This window comes from Chelonia mydas, chromosome 18 (genome assembly GCF_015237465.2).
Source record: "Chelonia mydas isolate rCheMyd1 chromosome 18, rCheMyd1.pri.v2, whole genome shotgun sequence".
Classification (NCBI taxonomy): domain Eukaryota; kingdom Metazoa; phylum Chordata; order Testudines; family Cheloniidae; genus Chelonia; species Chelonia mydas.
The window spans coordinates 6325465-6346225 of record NC_051258.2 but is presented as its reverse complement, the minus strand read 5'-3'; the positions used below and the strand labels follow the sequence as shown (position 1 = coordinate 6346225).

The following is a 20761-nucleotide window of genomic DNA, read 5'->3' as shown; positions in this document are numbered from 1 at the left end:
AAGAAAAAGAGCCCAGCGATCGCCTGCCCCACGCACACACCCTGCCCCCACACTCCTCCTGACCTCTCGGTCATGGTCTTCATCTCACTGAAGTGGCGCCGGAAGCCCACCACCTGTCTCCAGAGGGTCAGCAGCCGGCTGTGCTCGTTGCTGAAGTAGGTGTTGAATGACTGGGAAGGGAGAGAAGAGGAGAAGCAGTGACAGCCAGATCCCCCTCCCCAGGCACCCCCCCCCATGCTGCCACGCCCCCGTTCAAAGCGACGCGCTAACGGGAACGGCCAGCGCACCCCGGGGGAAGCACAGGGCACAGCAAGGCACTCGCTGCCTGGCTGGATACAGAGCACCTGGCCCTGATCGTCCATAAAGCCCCACAAGTGAGTGAGCCCTGCTCCCTGGGGCGCCCTGCATTGCTCTCGGTATCCCGAAGGCGCAGTCACCGCTGACCTCACTGGCAGCTCCAGGCAGGACTCTTAGCAAGAGCTAAGTTTATACAGAGTTTTTGATGCTGCAGGACCCCTTCCCCCACACAAAGGGCTTGACCCAGCTATGCACAGACAGCCCCACTGAAATGCAGCCACCTCTGGGGCGACGCAGTGACCGTTGGCACAGAAAGGCCCGGAGCAGAGAGACTTGGCTCCCACTGATGGTAAAAGGAAGTTGCAGGGGAGGGGACGAATCACCTCTCCAGGGACTGGCAGCATGCGTGCGGATCCGTCTCTGCCCAGCAGGACGGTGCACACACGTTGGGCATGCACAAGGGAGAATGACACATGCCAACCAGGGCCGCACTGAATCTCTCTGGCCCTAACCTCCTCCTCTCGCCTCCACTCCACCTCCCGCTGCTCCAGCTCGTTGCGTGCTTTGGTCCAGTCGGTCGTCAGCTTCCGGATGTCCTCGCTGAGGGCCTGGTTGGCGGCGTTGGCCTGGTCCAGCTGCTCCCGCAGCATGGCGTTGACCTGGGCCAGGCTGGCGCTCCTGGAGACGGGGACACAGCGAGAGCATCGGCACTGACCAAGAGAGCAAGGGCTGAGAAGGAAATGAGGGGCCCGCGCAGAGCCGGCAAGAGACTGACTCTGGCATGGGGCAAAGGGCCCAACGTGGAGGATGGGCCCTGACATCGCAGCTCTGAGACACCGAACAACACAGATCCAAACACTTCATTCAGAATAAGACAATCACTCCTCAATTCAAGCGCCTTCCAGCCGAGTGCCTCATGACCCTTTCCAGGCATTAACTGAGCCCACTGTCAATAAGGGAGCTACAGGGATCAGTTCACCCACCACTGCCAGGCAGCCACCTCTGAGGCACAGCGTGGCAGCTGCACACAACAGGAAGCAAGAAAAGAGCCCGTCCAATTGAATTTGAAGAGGAGATTTGGGGAAGCCCAATGTAATAACCTGCGAGGGAATTTGGCCGTGAGGCTGGAGTTAATGCCCTGACTCAGCCAAAGCACCAGGGGACCAATAGTGAGCAAAAGTGCTCAGGACAGTTTCACGCCGCAAAGTACACGTCACTTCCAGTCGCGCAGCACCCCTAGGCCTGTGCTAGGGGTTAATACTGCAGTACTCCTGGGGGGGTGGGGGTAAAACCCGGCGACACCACTGCCTACAGTAACCAGGCATCCTTGGAGGTCACCTGTCCAAATATGAACCCAGCCGGACCCTGCTTAGCTGGAGAATCACAACCCCCGGTGACTCAGCTGCAGGGAAATGCTGGGCCTACGTGCAGGCGATACCAGGAGCACGGACTCCAATGGTAGATTCCTGGCATAGCCCAGACTCCAAGGAAGCTGCTCTCCCAGCCCAGCATGAAGTCCAGCCAGGCAGCAGGTGCAATAGAGGCCCCGAAGAATGGGGCTCCAAGGATGCAGCAGCCCAGACCCACCTGAGCCCCAGGTGGAGCCCCGTGAACAGGACCCCTCCAACCACCTCCCCCGACACACCTTTGCTGCTCCTCCTCCAGCCGGATGAGCGCGTTCTCCAGGTCATTGCTGTGCTCTTCATCCTGGCGCAGGCGCGAGTCCGTCATGTCCAGCCGGCTCTGGGGGAGGGCATGGGCAGCGGCTGGTTAGCAGGGGGCTAGGGGCCCTGGAGAACCAGGCCGTCCCTTTCGGCCATGGGATGGAGAAGAGCAGCGTGGGGCAAGCGCCCCCCAAACACCACCCCAGCCCTGCCTGGACCCACCGCCACGAGTCGGTCAGGCCTTGGCCTGGCAGCCGAGGCTGGGGCAAGGGGGCCAGTTAGAGCAGCTGCAGAGCTGGCTGGTGCAGCCTGGGCTCCCATCTACCCGAGCAGGAACCGGCCGGGGGGGACAGGCTCATTCCAGCAGGTCCAATCAAGCAGGAACACGAGAGGGCCACCTGCCGTGACCGAGTCCCTGAGCCAGCCGGCCCCCGGCAGGTGGGCAGAAAACAACGGCGGGTGTAACCCACCCCCACGCCGCCTGGTGCCGTCCCCGCTAGTCACAGGCTTGGCTCGGAGCTGGGCCTTTCCGCTCAGACAGCCGCTGCTCTTACTGTTCGATCAAGAAGTCGCCGGTTCAATCCCACTGACAAGGACCCAGCCAGGAACATCGTTTCATAGTGGGCGTGGGTCCTTCGGGCTTTTCGCTGGCACTGGGAGGAGGGCGACACTCACCGTGAGTCTCTGCTGCTCCAGCTCGGTTGATTTCTCCAGCAGCTGCTGTTCCACCTCCCCACACTTCTTCTTGTACTGGAGAACCTGCAGGAACGCAGCAGCTCAGAGCCCGCTGTCAGCCTGGCTCCGCGGATGCTCGGCAGGACAAGGAAAACACAGCCACAGAGCTGGCCGGGCCCCCACCCTCCCTGCCACACCCACAGTGCCCTGCAAGGCCACTCACTCCTGAAATCCTAACCATCATCAGCCGACCCTCATGGCAGGCCCCTTCCACCCCACCTAAGTCACTAGTTCGGTAGGTTCAGCTACCTAGAATTAAGCACTAAGGCATTATGCACAGTCCCTGCAAGTGAGGGGAGGGGGACAGACTGGTCTCCACACCCCATAAGCTGAGAATCTTCAGCTATCTCCAGCAGGGCCCTAGCTCTCCCACAGCTAACCCCTTCCCCCTCCCGCAATGCCCCACCACCCTCCATCTGACGGAGAGCCCTCGGCGATGGAGCAGCTCTTTGAGGAGAGACTAGTCCATGACTCCAGGGAAGACTGAGTCACCTCGAGGCCGCTGCACTGAGCCCCCGGCCATTTTGGGGGCCGGGGGCACCTTTCCTTCCAGCCCAGGCCCTGCCCGCTCTGCATGGACATTACAGATCCCGGAGCACTTTGCCAGTTTTGCTCAGACATCCTTAGCCAAAATATTCTGTACAGTGCAGGGTGCTGGGTTGGCTGCCACTCCACACTCCCCCGCAGAGGTGGCTGCACATGGGTGCCGTATATACACAGCTAAATCCGCAGCCTCCAAACCCCAGCTATGCAGATCCCAGAGTGTCCAAACCGCGATGATCAGAACGACTGAAACAAGCCAGAGCTGAGTGGGCAGACGAGCTTGGAGAAAGCAGAAAGGGCCTTCTCTGCAGCAGCCTCAGGGTTCCTTGCCTGGGTCAGGCAGCTTCTTCCTTTCCTTCAAGCCACTCTAAGAAGTCACTGCAAGGCTACACCCCTCGCCGCTCGTCTCAGAGCCCGTGCCGCCCTGGGCACACCTACACGGCCATCAGGAGGGGTGAGGGCAGCCTGGGTAGACGTGCCCGAGCTGGCTTGGACCCCACTAGATCAGTGGCTCTCAACCTATTTACCATTGTAGGTGGCATATGCAGCTCTCTGTGGGTTCGGTCGACATACTCCCTGCATGGCCCTGAGGCTGTCACAGGGGGCCGCAGCCGTGCGCTGGCTGGCGGACAGAGAACCAGCGCACGAGATCGCTGCTAGCTCAGGTAGCCGGGCTAGTCCCAGGGAGAGCAAAGCCAGCTCCGGTGGGCCTGCTCCAGCTGCAGCCGCACCTCCCGCAGACAGACCCCCCCCCCGAGCAGACCCCGGGCCGTCCAGTGCCGGACACCCACCTTCGCCTGCAGCTTCTGCACGAGCTGCGCCTGCCGCTGCTGGCCCTCCTGGTAGGCCTGGAGCTTGCGTTTGTAGGCGGCCTGCTCCTCCTCCAGGTGGCGCCGCAGCTCGACGTTCTGCTGGGCCAGGCTCTTGTTCTCCAGCGACTCCCGCTCCCGCTCCCCGGTCTCCAGACGCAGGGCCTGCTCCAGCTGGGCCCGGAGAGATGGGGGACAGGGTCACTGCAGACGCGCCTGCCAACCGGCCTCCCGCGCACTCGATCTGGCCCCTTGAGCCACCCCTGTCCCCTGTCCCATTTGGGAGGATTAGCCCCCAGCAGAATCCAGGGCTTCCCCCGGGAGCCACAGTGCCCAGCTTCTTTGAATTCATGCTCTGTAGAAACCTGCTGCCAGGACAGGGTTAAAGGGACATTCTTAGTACTTTTTGCATGGCAATAGCACCTATGGGCCCGTCACGGATCAGCACCCCCTTGTGCCAGGCGCTGCACAAACCCAGACCACACACGCAGCCTCTGCCCTGAAGAGCTTGCAGTCGAAGTAAATATCCAGCAGCGGAGGCAGAGAAAGACAGAGCTACAAAAAACTAATATGAACAGAAAGGATCATCACTATGTTTCAGTGAGAACATGCTACGTTTGCACAGAAAGGCCTCTGGACCCTTCCTTTTCGGTCGCCTCCGCAGATCTTCCTGCTGCCGAAGGAGCAGAGCGTTACTGAGCTGTTCGCACCCGGGAAGGAATCTCGCCCTCAACAGCCTTCAAGCTAGAGTAGAAGGCCTGGAAAGTGAAACTGACCAGTCTAGCCTCACCTTCCCCAGCTATGGGCAAAAGATCAAAGCAGCCACTCAACAGCTGACAGTGCTATTAGGACCAGAGTATTTATCCTGGCAGCTCCCCTCCGCCACGGGCCAGAGCTTTGGGGTTCCCACTGGGGTCAGGTATAAATATTATTTCTCTGCAGCAGAGGCCTCTCTGAGTCACATCACATTCTGATGGCACCATCGGTGCCAGCCTCTCTGGTCGGAGTTGGTTTCTTTGCACCGAACCCAGCTGAACCTCATGCCACCCTGCCCCCTCCGCAGGAAGGGGCAAAGACACTTTGAACAGCTTGTTGCTGCTGCTTTGATTAGCCACTCTGACTGTCGGGTCTCCACCACTTCCAGCCTCCCACATGCCTGGAAAGCACTCCCCTCCATGCTGCTAGGTATTCACCTTTTGCCAGAGTCCGAGATACCAGTGGCTTTTCATCTGTAGATGCTACTGTAACAGAGAACCCAGCCGAGATCAGAGTCCCATCATGCTAAGCGCTGATCACACGTTCAGTACAGTACAGAGGCAAAATGATTTGTCCAAAGGTGTCACAGACAGATCAGCATCAGTGGCAGAACCCAGGTCTCCTGACACCCAGAAAAATGCCCTATCCACTAGGCCACACAGCCTCTCTAAATCCTTGATTTCCATTCATCTTATCTAAGAGAAGAGACTCAATGTATTACAGACCGGGTCCACTTCTGCACCACTGCGGCCAACAGAACAGAGGCCATCCCGAGCTCCTTACCATTTGGTTCCTCCTCCTCAGCTCCATCTCTTCCAAGCGGTTGGTGCCCAACCCCCGACAACTCCAGCTGATGGCTTGCTCCAGCTTCCGCAGCAAAAAACATTGCGAGATCAGTGCTTGGAACCACTCCACATACACAGCATAGAACCCGGGTGACACAGGGGCTGCATGCTGCTAACCTTGCGTGCTCTTCCCTGACTGTCAACAGAAAGAGAGCCCCGCGGCATGCAAAGCAAACCCTCCCATGCGTCAGAACACAGCAATGCAAACCATGCACCGAACCCCTGCCTGGGTGAGAAAAATGTCACTGCACGGTGCTCCCCAGAGTTCTGAGAGCAAAGACAGCAACTCTGCGTAGACAGACATCTGCATGCAAAGTTAAGATCCCAAGGGACTTGGCGATGAAATGTTTTGCTTGCAAAGAAGACTGCAAAAAAGATCACATATACATAGCTAGCCTCCTGGGCTACCAAAGCCTGAAAGGATATACAGCAACAACACTGCTTAGCTGGTGGGGTGGCCCTTCAGGGGCAGCCGTTGTAAAGGCTAGGAAAGGGGTCTGGAATCTGTAGCAAGTGGCTGCAGACTGCTGGGTTGCTAGCCTCAGAATACATAATAGTGCGACCCCTTCCAAGAGCCATGGGGGACACAGGGCAATTCACATCAGGGCAACATCACATCTTGCATGATATGGAAAGGCAGACTCCTGATCGAATATCATCTGAGTTATCACATGACCCCAGAGTCAGAAACCAGGCTGGAGTGAACAGGACTCCACCTGTCTGCACTGGGCTGGGGGGGAAGGTTACCCAGCTAGTGGAGAGAGGACACACCTATAACACCAGTTCCCACTGCTGGGCACAGACCCTTGGGGAGCTGCATAAGCACAAGATGACGTGGGCCTGGCCGACCGAGGGGAAACGTAACTTCTGGAGACATTATGCCACATTAACAAGCATTAAAAATACCTGGCACATATTCTAACAAGGGCAGAAAAAATTAGATCATCTACTGGGGGGGGGGGGGGGAGGATTTGTTAATTTATTTGCTGAGCAAGATAAAAGTCTCTCCTGTACATGCACACAGACCTCAGTAAGGGAGCTCCCACCCAGGAGCCATCCAACCTCCAATGGGGATTCCTAGTATAAAGCAACGGTGACAGGACACATAAGCCACAGAGCTTTCCCTGGGAATGTTACACACAAGCACATGCTCGGTCGGGGTTTGGTTCCTTCCATGAACGTAAAAACGGGGCCAGGCTCATCAGACAAGGCGGAGGGAGCTGGGAACCCTTACGTGTGATTTATGAGCTACCATGCTCGAGGCTCAGCTGTGTCTCACGAGGGGCACAAGGGCCCGGGAGACGGGGGCGGGGGGTCTAGCTCCTGTCCAGTCAGTCAGAGGACGGACCATCTACGAGCAGCATCTGTAGGAACTCAGGGCCTGATCCACGCTGAAATCAATGGAAGCCTTTCCACCGAGTTCAGCAGGGTTTGGATCAGGCCCATCCCAGGGCCTGAGTGGGTGTGAACTTGGCACAAGTTATCCCGTTCTGTAGAACTTTGTGGGTTACGGGTTTGGCTCCTGCTCCGTCATGGGGAGGAGAATCCTGCCTTTGCAGGGATGTCGAGTGGGACATTCAGCCAGGAGGGGGCTGGTCCAAGCCCCTCGTCAGCTATTCTAATCAGAGACAGGTTCGGCAGCGTGGTGAGCCATGTACCCAACTGGCCGGGGCAGTGGGGAGGTCTTGAGTATTTTGAGGCACCAGGGTCACAGGGCTGTGCTCGCTACCCATGTGCTGTACGGGGTTCATGCCTTTCCAGCCAGCAACAGCCTTCCGCTGCAGGATACCCACGTCAGCATTGGTCACCGGGTCCGTCCCCTTCAGGCGCAAGCTCTCCTCTAGCTGTGGCGGGGAAGCAGGTGGAGAGACATAAAACAGACAGCATGAGCACAGACAGCCGGGAGGAACCAGCCCCGCCCCGAGCACAGACACCAGCCCCATGCCCACAACTGGACACAAAGCAGGGAGGGGAAGTACCAGATCTCCCCAGGAACGGTACAGCTGAGCTGCAGGGAGAAGGAGCGATGGAAAACTCAAAGAAAGAGGGGGGGAGAAGGAAGAGATGGGGGGGCGGCCTTAAGAAAAGCGGGGGGAGGAGTTTGACTTATTTGCTTGCGCAGCAGAATTTAATCATCCCCAGCCCACCCCCTGCAGCCCTGGGTGAGCCAAGCGCAGAGAGCTGCCATCTCCACCAGCGCATCAGGCCAGACGCAAAGAGCTCACCCATTGGCTTTTCGTCACCCGGGGAATCCAGCTGGATTTGTTTTTAAATGGGCCGTCGACTCATTTGGTGCATTTTAGGGTTCATTTAAGTCAGGTACCAACAGCTGATTCGACAGGGGCCGGCGCAAGCTTCGCACATGCAGCTTTGCCAGGGTGTTTCCGTCCTGATCTGCAAGACACCAGTCCTGGGATCCCCCCCGTACAGCTTTGGCAAGATGCTTCAGTCGTCACCTGCACCATCTTCTGATGATATTTCCAGTCCTACCCTTTCCACACACAGCTCAGCCGCTGCCCTGCCACCCTGTTCTGATGCCCCCCCGGCCCGCTATCCCAGCCCTGGATTCTCCCCCCCAACACCGCTCAGCCAGTGCCCCGCAACCCTGCTCTGATGCCCCCCCCCGCTATCCCAGCCCTCGGATCCCCCCCAACACAGCTCAGCTGGTGCCCCGCCACCCTGCTCTGATGCCCCCCACCCCGCATCCCAGCCCTGGATTCCCTCCCCAACACCGCTCAGCCGGTGCCCTGCAACCCTGCTCTGATGCCCTCCCCGCTATCCCAGCCCTGGATTCCCCCCCCAACACCGCTCAGCCGGTGCCCCGCAACCCTGCTCTGATGCTCCCCCGCCCGCTATCCCAACCCTGGGATCCCCCCCACCCCACCCCCCAGCCCCTACTGAATTATTGGGGCTTCTAGAGAAAAAACAGCCAATTGTGGCCAGCTGGGTGGTGGTGGCCAAACCGCCCACTAGGATTAAGGTGTCAACTCAGCCAGCACAAAGAGGGCTCCCAAAATCATCCCTCTGGGGCTGGAAGTAGGTTTCAAGCCGGAGACCCGGCGGCGAAAAGCCAAAGCTTATTGCAACCCCCGCAGTGGTGGTCGCCATCCAGATCAGCAAGCCCGCGGCTGCCTCCGCGCGGGGGGGGCGGTGTTGTGCACAGAACAAAATCCTCCCCAGAGAGCCCACCCCGCTGCCCAGCAACCAGCTCCCACCACCTGCTCAGCCGGGTCCCACCACCCACTCTGCCTTCCCCAGCAAATGCCAGCCGGACAGGCCTATAGCCAGTGGGGGCCAGCCTGTCCCAGAGAGAGCGGAAGGGATTGGCTCTCCTGGCCAGCACACTCCAATCCTGTCCCCCCGGCTGACCCAATGGGTCACCATAAGGTAGGGGGCCCAGGGATCTGGACCCTTGGTGTATCCAGCTACTGTAGGGGGCTCTTCCAGGCCAGAAGGAAGAGCAGGGAGATCACAGACCCTCTCTAGCCTGGAGGGCATCGAGGCAGAGCAGGGCCCCCTCTGCCGGACTCTAGGAAGGGAGGGAAATGCGCAGGTTGAAGAACCTCCCAAATTCTCTCTTTTCTACTCCCGTTTTCGAAGGGAAGACCCCCCCCGCCCCTGCCCCCATAGGGCACAGCCTGGCACAGCTCTGCTCCCTAGGGCAAGGCATGTAAGAAGCCAGTCTGTGTGCCACAATCCCTGGGAGGGGCTCTGCAAGTCAGTTCTTGCACCCAGTGATGATCAGCCATGGCTGGCAATGGCATACAGCTCCCCAGTCAATACCCTCCCTGCCCCCCCACCCCCAGGTTCCTTCCTGGCATCCCTCTGCAAGGGCACACGGCAGCCCCCACTCCCTCCCCAGCACCCCCACCCGCCCCAGGCATCCACCGGCGAGCCCAGCTCAGCCCAGGCTGTAGCCACTTGCCCGCTCCACTCGCTTCTTCACGTAAAGCCCAGGGGGGTCCTCGGGGAGCGCAGAGGGGGCCGGATCCTCAGGCTCCATCCTGCAGGCAGCGTCGCCAGACATATGCGTGCCCAGATCCTGGCACAGCCCTCCCTCTCCCTGCTCCAGCGAGGCACAAAGCCCCGGCGCCTTCGAGACACAGGCTAAGAAATCCAGCGGCCGGCGGGGCCCAGTTTGTGCATTGTCTCCCCTAAGCCGCCTGGAGACGCATTCACATTCTAATGGGCAGCTCGGAAACGAGACACAGAGCGACCGTAATCCGTGGCCTGCCACCGCTCCAGCCTGCCTGCACAGGCCCAGAGGGGGTCGCGTGACCAACCCGGTGCCGGGGGGGTCTGCGGAGCAGCCAGTTCATGCTCAGCTGGAGACTGCTGGCCAGGTGTCTGCACCAGACATGGACAGACAGACACTAGCCCCCGTCCTCGGCACGTCGGCAGACCCACAAGGCAGCCAGAGAGCGCCGTGCAGAACTCCCCCCAAGCAGCGTCACTACGGAGATTCAGCGGAGTTCAGTTTCGTTTGGTATTGGAGAGCTCCAGTGATACTCCCCCCCCGGTTCTCCATCCTCGAGGGTCTTGATCCAGGACACTGCCCCTCCCCACCCCGCCCCCAAACTAATCAGTGCCAGCCTGAGGGGGTGGCTCATGAACAGGGTGCTCCCCCTGCACACACCGTGCCACAGGGCATGTTGCCTCTGCAGGAGGGCTCAGGACACAAGGAACATGTCAAGGCTCATCACTCCCTGACATGCTCATCAGCTGTGCCTCGGTTTCCCCATCTGTAAAGTGGGCACAACAACATGCACCCACCCCATACGGCGCTTGCGTGAATGACGTGCTTCGAGGTGCTTGATGTGTAGAGAAGGGGGAAGGGCTCTTACGTCTACTCCAGGCAGAGGTGTTTCAAACCAAGAGACGCTGGCTCATTTCCCCAGCGACGGCGCTCGGGGGGCAGCTTGCTAACGTAGCAGAGAAGGGGCAACATCTCAACAGCCGGTGGCACCGCTCTTCCCATGTCCACTTCTGGACACTTACAGCACACGGCCCCAAGAGACTATGGTAACTGGCACTTCAGAAACTCTACAGGTTTGAGAGACAGGCCACTCAATACCCGGTGAAGGGGCCGCAGGGCCAATCCGAGCCTCCCGACAGAGAAAAGGGCCCATTAGCGGCTGTGCCTGTCTGGAAGTTTAACGCCCTGACTTCACTTTCTTTAAAAGACAGACTTGTTTCTATGCTTAGAAAATGCAACGGATTTTAGCCATGCAGCAGCCCCAGGAGATCAGGTCCGCTTCTTCTCCAGTCAGATCGGGTGAATCAAGCAGAGCTGGGTTCTATTCCCAGATCTCCCAGTGACCCGCTGGGTGACCTAGGGGTTGTCCCTTCCCCTCTCTGGGCCTCAGTTTCCCCATCAGTATAATGGGGTTAATATTATCGGTCCATATTTGCAAGGCATGTTAGGAGCGCAGTACAAGAGCTAATATTAGAACTGATTCATATTTTTGTTTCTGATCTGTCCCTCTTCTCCTAGTCACACGCATTCTCTCTTACATCTAGCCACATACGAGCCTGAAACATACAGATTTGCTGGGTGTCCCGTTTGCTCGGCTCCCGGACTCTGCACCTGTTTGCTTACAGACGTCGTACCTGCTGCTGAAAATCCAGTTAAACCATTATTTTAAACAGGGGCAGGAATCATGGGGAAAAGAAGAAAAAAATAAATTATCAGGCAAGCGAACAGATGAGCCAGATCACCTTGGGTCTTATGGCTACAAAACGGGAGCTAAAAGGAAAATCAGTTTTTCTCTTAAAAAAAAAAAAAATTAAATTGTGTAATAAAATAAAAACCCAACAACAATACGTAATGCTTATTGGGCAGTCTGCCATCCCTACGTCTCAAAGCCCTTTACAAAGAAGAGTCAATATCTTTGTGCCTGTTTTACAGCTGGGGAAACTGAGGCTGCAGGTCAGTGGCACAGCTGGGAATTACCACCAGGACTTCCGACTCCCAGCGTGGTGCCCCATCCCCTGGATTTTGTTGCTGCATTTGCGACGGCAGCTACGTGCATCAAAACCACCTCTGTGGCCCTAGAGAAGCCAAGCAAGGTCCCCGAGACCAAGAAGCCAGAGTTACCAAGCCTCAGACATGTAGCCTTCATTTTCGGGGGCCTCCCGCTCACATGGGGGGGAAAGGATTCCCAACTGCAGGGCCAACCTGCTCCCAAAGAGATTTCCGTCAGTGGCACCAAGATCCGGCCCGCTGGTATTTCGAAGCTATTCTCAATTGTTTTCAAGTCTCTCCAGTGTTTATATCGTCCCAGCTTGGTGGAGCCTGGAATAAACTCAAGGGGTGACCCCGCCCCACCTCTCTGCTCATCTCATTATTAGTATTATTAAGTATTCTGTAAAAGGGGCCTTTTCCAAAGGCTCAGGCCCTGGAATGAACAAAGTTTACCATCTCCCCTAGCAACTGCTGCCTTAGCAACCAGGGATTCCTTCCATTCTTCTGCCACGTTGCCAAGGACACCAGGAATGTCGCTAGCCCAAAATGCTCCCTCCAAAGAAGATGAGAAACCGTGAGGGGGCTCGCGCCGCCCTGCCACAGCCCCTGCTCCCCCACTTTCTGGGCTACAAGTGCGGAGATGCCGCCAGCCCCCATAATTTGGGGGTCTGGAATATAACGGTGCCGGGTTAGGCTGCACAATTCCCAACTGGCGTGCTGCCCCGGCCCTGCGGCACTCTGCTCTACCAGTCAGTGCCCCCGCGCCACTCTGCCCTTGGCCCCGGGGCTGACAGCAGGGGCGAGTTAGTGCCAGCTGTGCCGGTGATTTCACAACGGGGACACTAATCCACCGGGAAATGGACAGACCCACCACCGTCCGCAACTGCTGTAACACGGGCCACGGCAGCAGCAGCAGCTGGGAGCACCTGCCAGTCACCACCAACCAGGACGACACTTGAAATAATGACTGAGAAAGGCAACATGTTCCTCCACGGATGGGCTGGGCTAGCAAAGAGGAAGGTTGCCCCGCGGATCAGGCACAGGACTGGGACTCAGGAGACCTGCATTCTGTTCCCGGCTCAGCCACCGGCCTGCTGGGTAATCTTGGGCAAGTCACTTCCCCCCCTCCGTGCCTCAGTTTCCCCACCTGCACAAAGGGGATAATGATCCTGACTTCATGGTTTGAGATCTACTGATGACAAGCACTATCCCAGAGCTGTGGTTTATTAATTATTATTATTTCCATTTAGCATGCTAAATATAGACACGTAGCCTCAGTGGCACGAGGAGCTAGCTGCCCCAAGTACATACCGATGGCCGCAGACAGGATCATTCTTGAGGCGGTGAGCTTAAGTCCCCTTCCCCACTCCAAACTTTCTCCCTTCTCCCACTGCCCCTCACTTGGGAACAGCCTAATACCACCCCTGTCCACTCCTTCAAACAACTCCCCACCTCCAGCTCCCGCAATCGCCCCTCGGTTGGGGTCCATACTGTGACCTACTCATGCAAACTCCTCTGCACCGCGTGTTATTAGCCCGGTGCAGTTCAGCTGCCATACGGCACTACAGGTGCTATCTACACACCCAAGAACACACGCAACCACCACCCACCACCCTCCCTCCCCGGGGGTCCAGAGCCCACCAAGGGGCTCTGACCTAAGTGCTTTTCACGGAGATCTGTTACTGCACTTGGAGAAATCCCTCAACAAAACCTCCATTCAAGCAGCCCGATGGGCGGGAGTTGGGAGTGGGAGGGTCCCTCTGGCCCAACTTCCCCCGCGGGGCCTTCGCTGCAGCCGGAGTCGCACAAAGGGCGCGATTCCGAGCCTCCGTTGTAGCTGCTGGTTTCAAATCAGATGCTCGGTGTCACTGGAAGGGCCTTTTCTGTGGTTTAACCCCCACCCGGCTGTGTCGGGCGCAGGTCAGTATCCCGCCCCCAAGGTGAGTGCCAAGGACACCGACCGGCTGCTATCCCAATCACTAACCACCAGGCTGTTTATTTCCTCTGGGACAAGTCCCAGCAAGCCCTGGTCACATTTCCCGCAAGAACACGCCCAGACAGGCCCGTGATCCAGGCGTGGACAAGAACACACACAACTTCCCTCGGGATCAGCCAACCTGCGTATCCCACCAGGTCACTGCCCCAGACGGGCCGCTGTGCACAGGGCCCCCCAGCAGGGAAACACGTTGCATTGTGCGCTGCCAGTTTTGGTTGGACATGTTCCTGGAGGTTTCATCACATGACATAATTCTTTCATTAAAGATTAATCTCTAATGGCTGGAGACTCCAGGGCAATCCTGGAGGGGTGGCAACTCTATGTCTCTCCTGGGCTTTAGCCCGGAATGCACGTCACCATTCAGCCCCCGCAAGCATGTTCCCACCTTGGCACATCAATGCAAGAGAGCTGGGACTTTCCGCCCAGCAGGAGGTCGAGATCAGCCAGGCATGCAACTGCACGGGCCCCCCAGCGAGGCAGGAGCAGCCAAGGCCGCTGCAACAATGTACACTGGCAGAGAAGCAACAACCAGGAGCCCTCTCTCCCCCCAGCACTTACTGGCGAGGGCTGAGTTGAAATGCTGCACAGACGCTCTACAAGCTGGAAACTCAGCTGCTGTATGCCCTGCGATCCAACTATCAGAACATGCTTCCTAGCCCTGCTGCAGTGCTTAATGTGGTGGCAAAGGAGCATCATTGCCTGAGGACAGCAGTTCCCTGGTTCCTAACCAGCTCTCAGCTGGTTTCAATGTGTTTATGAAGGGGAAGAGTTGGGTTTAACACCAGGCGAGATGTTCTGAGCAGACCGGCCGGGGTACAGTCCCGAAGCGATGGGGGTCCCCACACCAGGTCGCCAACCCCAAGAGACCAGAGCCAAAACAAATTGAACCTGGAAGATTTGCTTCCAAGCCAGAACATACAGGGCCCCATCCCCAGTGCATGGGCCTCCTGCACATGCACCCTCCCGGCACCCTCACCGCCGGCGCTGGAAGCCAAAGAGAGGAGGAGGCTCCAAGCAGACCCCGGGGGGTGGGAAGGGCGGATGTTTCTTCAGACTCAGCTGCCCTGCTGCATCTCACTAAGGCCTGATGACTAGAGCTGGGCAATTAGCTGATCGTTCAGTTCACTGCAGGCAATGCCAAAAAATGGGGGGGGGGGGGGTGGAGTTATTTCGAGTCACCTGAAAAAACAAGATTTTTCTAAATTTTCAGCCAATCGAAAAGTTGGGAAAAAATGATTGTGGGTCGATCAAAGAAACGTGGCAGCTCGACGTTGAGCATTAAGGGGGGATATGATAGAGGTCTATAAAATCACGACTGGTGTGGAGAAAGTAGATAAGGAAGTGTTATTTACTCCGTCTCATAACACAAGAACTAGGGGTCACCAAATGAAATTACTAGGCAGCAGGTTTAAAACAAACAAAAGGAAGTATTTCTTCACACGACTCACAGGCAACCTGTGGAACTCCTTGCCAGAGGATGTTGTGAAGGCCAAGACTATAACAGGGTTCAAAAAAAGAACTAGATAAGTTCCTGGAGGATAGGTCCATTAATGGCTATTAGGCAGGATGAGCAGGGATGGTGTCCCTAGCCTCTGATTGACCGGAGCTGGGAATGAGAGACAAGGGATGGATCCCTTGATGATGACCTGTTCTGTTCATTCTCTCTGGGGCACCTGGCATTGGCCACTGTCAGCAGACAGGATACTGGGCTAGATGGACCGTTGGTCTGACCCAGAATGGCCGTTCCTATGTTCTTATTTTCCCTTTAATATTTTTGTCATAAAATTCAAGGGCATTTCAAAGTGAAAAGTTGAAATGTTTTGTTTGGAAAACGTCAAAAGGAAATGTTCTGACATTTTTAGAATTTTTTTCAGTGTGTTCCTCCCCCGCCCACACTTCAACCAAAACACTTTGGTGAAATCGACTGGAATCGGCGGAATGTTTCAGTCAACGTCACTCTTAACTCTTTTGGGGGGCAAAAAATGTTTTGAATGAAAAGTTTTGCCCAGCTCCAGTGACGACCTCCCCTCCCCCCGCGTTACAAAGCCCCATTTCTGGCACAAAGAACTTCTCCCTGAGCACACAGCACCTGCCTGAACACAGACCTGGGGGGCGGTGGGAGGATCCACCCCCATCCGGACAGGCACGGCTTCCCACACCTACCCTCTCGCTGATGGCGTTGTATTTGATGGCCAACTCATCGCGCTCGGCCCGGCTCTGCGCCAGCAGGTCCTCAACACGGGACAGCTCCTGCTGCAGGATGCGGTTCTCCTCCTGGAGGGAGAGCAGCGACGACATCTCCCCAGGGCAGTCTGCTGTGGGGAGAAGAGCGAGAACCGTAGCAGAGCAGGACAGGATGGGCATCAGCGCCCAGCTGGGGGGGCCCACCCCAGAGCCACAGGGAGGCAGCTGCCTGGAGAAGAAGCTGGCCCTGTGGTTCTCCTACCAGGGGTTCAGATCGCCCCGGTTTAAGGTCTTGGTAACAGGCATGACATCAACAATACGAGTGACGCGGCCGCATGGGTGATCACCCACGTTCCATGTGACGCACCCATCGGTGCCACAGAGTGAGGTGGGGCTAGCCCAGCCCTGTCCCCTTCCTGCCAAGCCCAGGGCAGCGTTGCAGCAGGGAGTTCCAGGGAGCCCTCAAACACAAGACTCCCAAGGCAGCGGCCAGGGGCAGCACGAGATGTAGAGGCCTTTGTGGTAAGACAGAGGCAGGACTGAATACAGAGGAGATACTTTACAGAGGCTGATGGATAGAGGCAGGTCCAAGAGGTGGAGAAGAAAGTGGGGTCGGGGGCACTGGGGGGCAGATATCAACTGAGGTACAAGGCAGCCGTAGCTCCTAGCCCCTCCCTGGGCTGCATCGCTTTGCTGCCTAAATCAGCGACCACCTTTGGCAGTGGGCCACCAGGCTGGGCGCTCCACCAGCGCACAATCCCGGGCACTGAAAGGGTTAATCTGGCTGTCATGGGTGGCCCAGCTCTCCCCTGGCTTGGTGGGCCCCACAGCAAGGGAGGTTTTGTCGGGGGGGCCACAAAGCACCAGTTTTGCCCGGGCGACATTCACCTCTGCATGGGGGATGGGGGACTTAGCAATGCAGCTGCCCTGCTTGGATCCAGAGGGATCACTGCACGCTCGGGTCTAGTCTCTGCAAAGGCGGCTGCATTCTACACCATCCAGGCTTGGTCCTGAGGCTACTGGCAAGCTACCAGTGCAGCCATCAGGTGGGCACAGCCCGGCAAGGGCCAGGAGCCGAGAACCCACCGAGAAGCTGCTCCTTGGTGGCTGTGGTTTAGTGTGGCCGGGCAGAACCCACGGGCTGCCGCAGCACGAGGCTCAGCCCCGTAGGCTACGGCGGTGAGCGGGTTAGCCTGATGGACCTGGAGAGCGGCAGGGGGGCAGGACTGCCACAACCCTACCTGGGCTCTCCTGCTCCGACAGGTTCTCGGCGACGATCTCTCGGATCCGGGCGAGCAGGCGGGTGGGTGGCGCGTCCTCAGAGCTGCTCCGAATGGTAAAACTCTTCCCCTCCCCTGAGGTCAGCACGCTGCTCTCCAGCTTCTGTTGGGCATGAACACAGCAGGCTGAGCGCGGGAGCCAGGCTAATTCCCCCTACGGACAGGAGCTACCCCAGGAGACCTCCATAGCCCATACGGCCTCCTCCTGGCCCTTCGTGGCCCTGTGCACCTTGGCAAATCCCTTGAACTCGCCCTGAACCTTCCTGGGACTGCAACTCTTGCTCCCCAGACGGTCATACTGGAAGGCAGCCTTGCGCTGCTCAGACACCAGTCAGTCAATCAAGACACAATGCCCGGCCGTCCACCCCTCCTAACCAGCTGTGACTGGGATACAGGTGACTCACTGTGGAGAGGCCAAAGACAAGAGGGTGGGATGCTCAAGACTCCGTCTAGCTGGATTGGACCGAGGTCCACAGAAACGTCACAGGCAAAGCCAGCATGGAACCAGGGGATTAGCATCCACCCTGCTGACCTGGGTTCAAATCCTGCAAGTCTGGCGGGTTTCACCCTATCCCATATCCAGCCCTGCTGCAAACTCACTGCACGCACCTGCTCAGGAGAGGGCCAAGCCTGCAAGCGGCCCAGGACGGAGGAGTGGGGCAGAGATGAGGGAGGAGCAGCAAGAACAGCGGTGGGCATGGGGGAGTTTACACAGCCCCCAGCTACTCTACACGTCCTTTGCTTTGCTAAGAACCAAATTCACCCCGAACAGGAGAGGAAAGAAATGTCAGCAGGAGCTGGGAAAAGGAAATATTGGGGGGAGGGGGAGATTTAGCGGCCCCTAACCCCCAGATGCTAGTGTAAGAGATCAGTGCCCCAGCACCCCCATGATGGGACTCAGCCAGGGACAAATAAATAAACTGAATCCACTGGACTTTATGACATCCCACAAAAATCCCTGGCAACACCCAGGCTGCCGGCTACTGCGGGTTCCATTTTTCATCCTCATTTGCTCAAACGTGGCAGCATTTTTCCCAGGGAGGAAGAGAGCACCTCTGGGGTCCTGGTCACAGCCTGCCTGTCCTGGGTTCAGATCACGCGGGAGAAAGTCCACGTCAGGCTCCTGGGTCATTTCCCCTTCACTTGTCACCAGCAAGGCCGATGGATGGTTGTTTCAGATGCAACGGGACCAACCCCACCCTTCCCCGAGAGAGATTCACGGGGCCAGGCCAGACCTGATAGTCACTGGGGTCAGGCTGAGAATGAGAGGACAAGAGGATTTTTACTGTCAGTCCCAATCAAGGGGGCGCCAGATCCTAGCCTCCAGCTCCTGGCCCTGGGGAGAACAATCCTCACATCCCATCGCTCGCTCTCTAGTGCTGGGCTGACAACCCAGGAGGCTGAAGTCCTCAAGTAGGGCCTGATCTAAAGCCCGCAGAGGTTGATGGTGGGTCCTTCGCAGGCAGGGCAAGCTCCCACCGGGACACCATCCATTCAATCCTCGGCCTCACCACAGAGGCAAAGGGGTCCGGAGGTCAGAAAGGTTTTCGTGGGGTGTGGAAATCTGAGCACTAGGGACCTGGTCAGAGACCAACCCACTCGCTTTACACAGGCCACTGAACAGCCATCAGGATGGAAGCAACTTCCACCGCTCCTGGCAGTTCAGAACCCAAACCGAGAGCTTGGAGGCAAAAGGCTCCCAGTTCCATTACCAAGCCCCAGCCCCTCCACTTACCCCATGAGAAGCCTGGATTTGGACCCAAGCTACTCGGGGTGCAGCTCAGAGCTGTGACACCCCCAGAACCCAGGAATGGGCAAAGCACTTTGCAAACACTTTCGAGGTGCAAACCCCCCAAGAATCCCTTACAAACACGATCCTAATCTCTCCCTGCCCCATCACGCCCGTTCCCGCCAGGGCAATACGGACAGGCATCCTTTACCCGTTGGCTCATCTCACACCTGAGAGCTCTACGGTATCTTCCAGAGAGACTCTCCCCCTGGCCTGGAATGGCTTGGACTCGGACCCAGCCCTGCCGCCGAACCTGGTTCCTTGGCAGCTTTCATTTCAGGGGATAAAAATAGTGCCCTAATACACTGTGGTGACCTGCACAGGGGGTAGAAAAGTTGGGCTCATGCCCTTTTCTGCTTCTTTCCCATTCTACGATAGATAGACAGATAGATAAAGGCCTGTAAGGGGGCCCTCCCCGGCTGTTTTTGTAACAGACGTCGGAGTTCTTGTCCACCCCGTTCCCACTGGAGGACTCTGCAGCCAGCAGGAGAACTTCGAGGATGATGCGATTACAAGCTTGAAACCTGAGCAACGGATGTTTTTTTAAAAAACCACTCATATAACTCCAATGCCTGGCACATGCTTGGGAGACAAACACTCCAGGATGGATTGAAATACACCACCGCTCCTTTAATAGCTGGCTCATACATCTCCCACCCTGAGCCTCTAGCTGTCCAAGCAACAACTGGGAAGGCAAGATATAATATTCCAGAAATTGTATGGTTAAAAAAAGGGAGGGGGGAGAAAACAACCTTTCAAACTTCACCTATATATCCTAAAAGCTGCATCAGCTTGGCACGTCACCCTTAAATCAACCAGCATTTTCAAGGAGGCCCTTCAGGACTGGCACATACACTGTTGCTACCCAAACAGTCAAGTATTTGGAATATACCAGGGACCTGATTCACCTCTCTTTGGCCCCAGTGTAAATCGGGAGCAGCCCCACTGCAAGCGGTGTGAAACCGGTGTGAAACCCGAATCAGGCACTGGGTCCCCCAGCAATTCTCACTGGCACTGGGAGGTGTACAATAGCTAAATAGCCACAGCAGGGAGAGCCGGAGCCCTGGGCAGAGAGGGGGAGTCGGCGCCTCACTTACAGGCTCCGCTTGCAAGGCGAGGAAGCGCGTTAAATCCCGGACGGCCCTGGGGTCCCGCAGGCCGAGTTTCTGATCCGGAGTGAGACCAGAACCGGGCGCTCCCCCCTCCCCGCTAGTCACTGCCCCGGATCCTTTCAGCTCCGCGTCTGGACCAGTCCCTGGTAAAAGCGAAACCATCCCACCAACCTGGATCACCGCCTCCAGCTTCAGCTCGGCGTCCGCTGCGCGCTCGGGGGCGCTCATGGGGAGGGGGGGGTCCCCCCGAGAGATCCGCGAGCCCCCCACCAGCCGGCCCAGCCCCTCTCCCCGGCTGCCAGCGGCTCAGGAGCGTCCCATCGCCGGCGGCCACCCGCGGGCTCTGCCCCGGGGACAGCGGCTGCTCCGCGCCCACGGCGCAGCAACCGGGAATCGGGGCTGAGGGTTAAGTCCCGCTCCGGCATGTGACCCACGGGCAGGGAGCCCCCCGGGCGGAGGGCAGGCGGCCTAGGAATCCCGCCCCTTCCTGCCGCTCTCGCTCCTGGACGTCCTCGCCCGGCTCGGGGTCCTAACGCTCCCCGGCCGCCTGCCGGCAGAGAGCGGCGGGGCGAGGCCCGGGCCGCGCACACCGGGGCGGGCTCCCTGAGCCGGCCGGCGCCCGGGGCCGGGGCGTAACGCGGCCAAGAGCTTTGGGCCGGCTGTCGGCACCGCGGGAGCCCCGAGCGCTGGGGGAGAGAGCGGGGAAGTTTACTGGTGCCCCCCAAGAACTTTGGGGAGAGGAGGATAAAAGGGTGTTAAAACGTGCTAATCAACACGTTTTAAAGC

At 57.8% G+C, this 20761-nt stretch overlaps 1 protein-coding gene across 7 annotated transcripts in view; it reads right to left on the bottom strand.

The window, feature by feature from the left end:
* The window catches only part of CROCC (ciliary rootlet coiled-coil, rootletin), a 60464-nt gene extending 40018 nt beyond the window's left edge, over positions 1-20446 (bottom strand). For 2 of the 7 annotated variants that reach the window (XM_037881253.2, XM_037881256.2), the window contains exons 1-8: positions 20147-20445; positions 17036-17177; positions 15774-15925; positions 4031-4222; positions 2637-2720; positions 1943-2040; positions 810-975; positions 64-170 (exon numbers count right to left, since the gene is read on the bottom strand). In XM_037881253.2, coding sequence (XP_037737181.1) covers positions 64-170; positions 810-975; positions 1943-2040; positions 2637-2720; positions 4031-4222; positions 15774-15925; positions 17036-17177; positions 20147-20203 — 998 coding nt within the window. In that variant the 5' untranslated portion in view covers positions 20204-20445. Of the gene's footprint in view, positions 1-63; positions 171-680; positions 773-809; positions 976-1942; positions 2041-2636; positions 2721-4030; positions 4223-5587; positions 5672-6675; positions 6727-7307; positions 7494-15773; positions 15926-17035; positions 17178-20146 lie in introns of those variants that run through there. The other 5 variants (XM_043531729.1, XM_043531728.1, XM_037881250.2 and 2 more) reach the window with 5 other exon arrangements.
* Between the last annotated feature and the right edge of the window lie 315 nt (positions 20447-20761).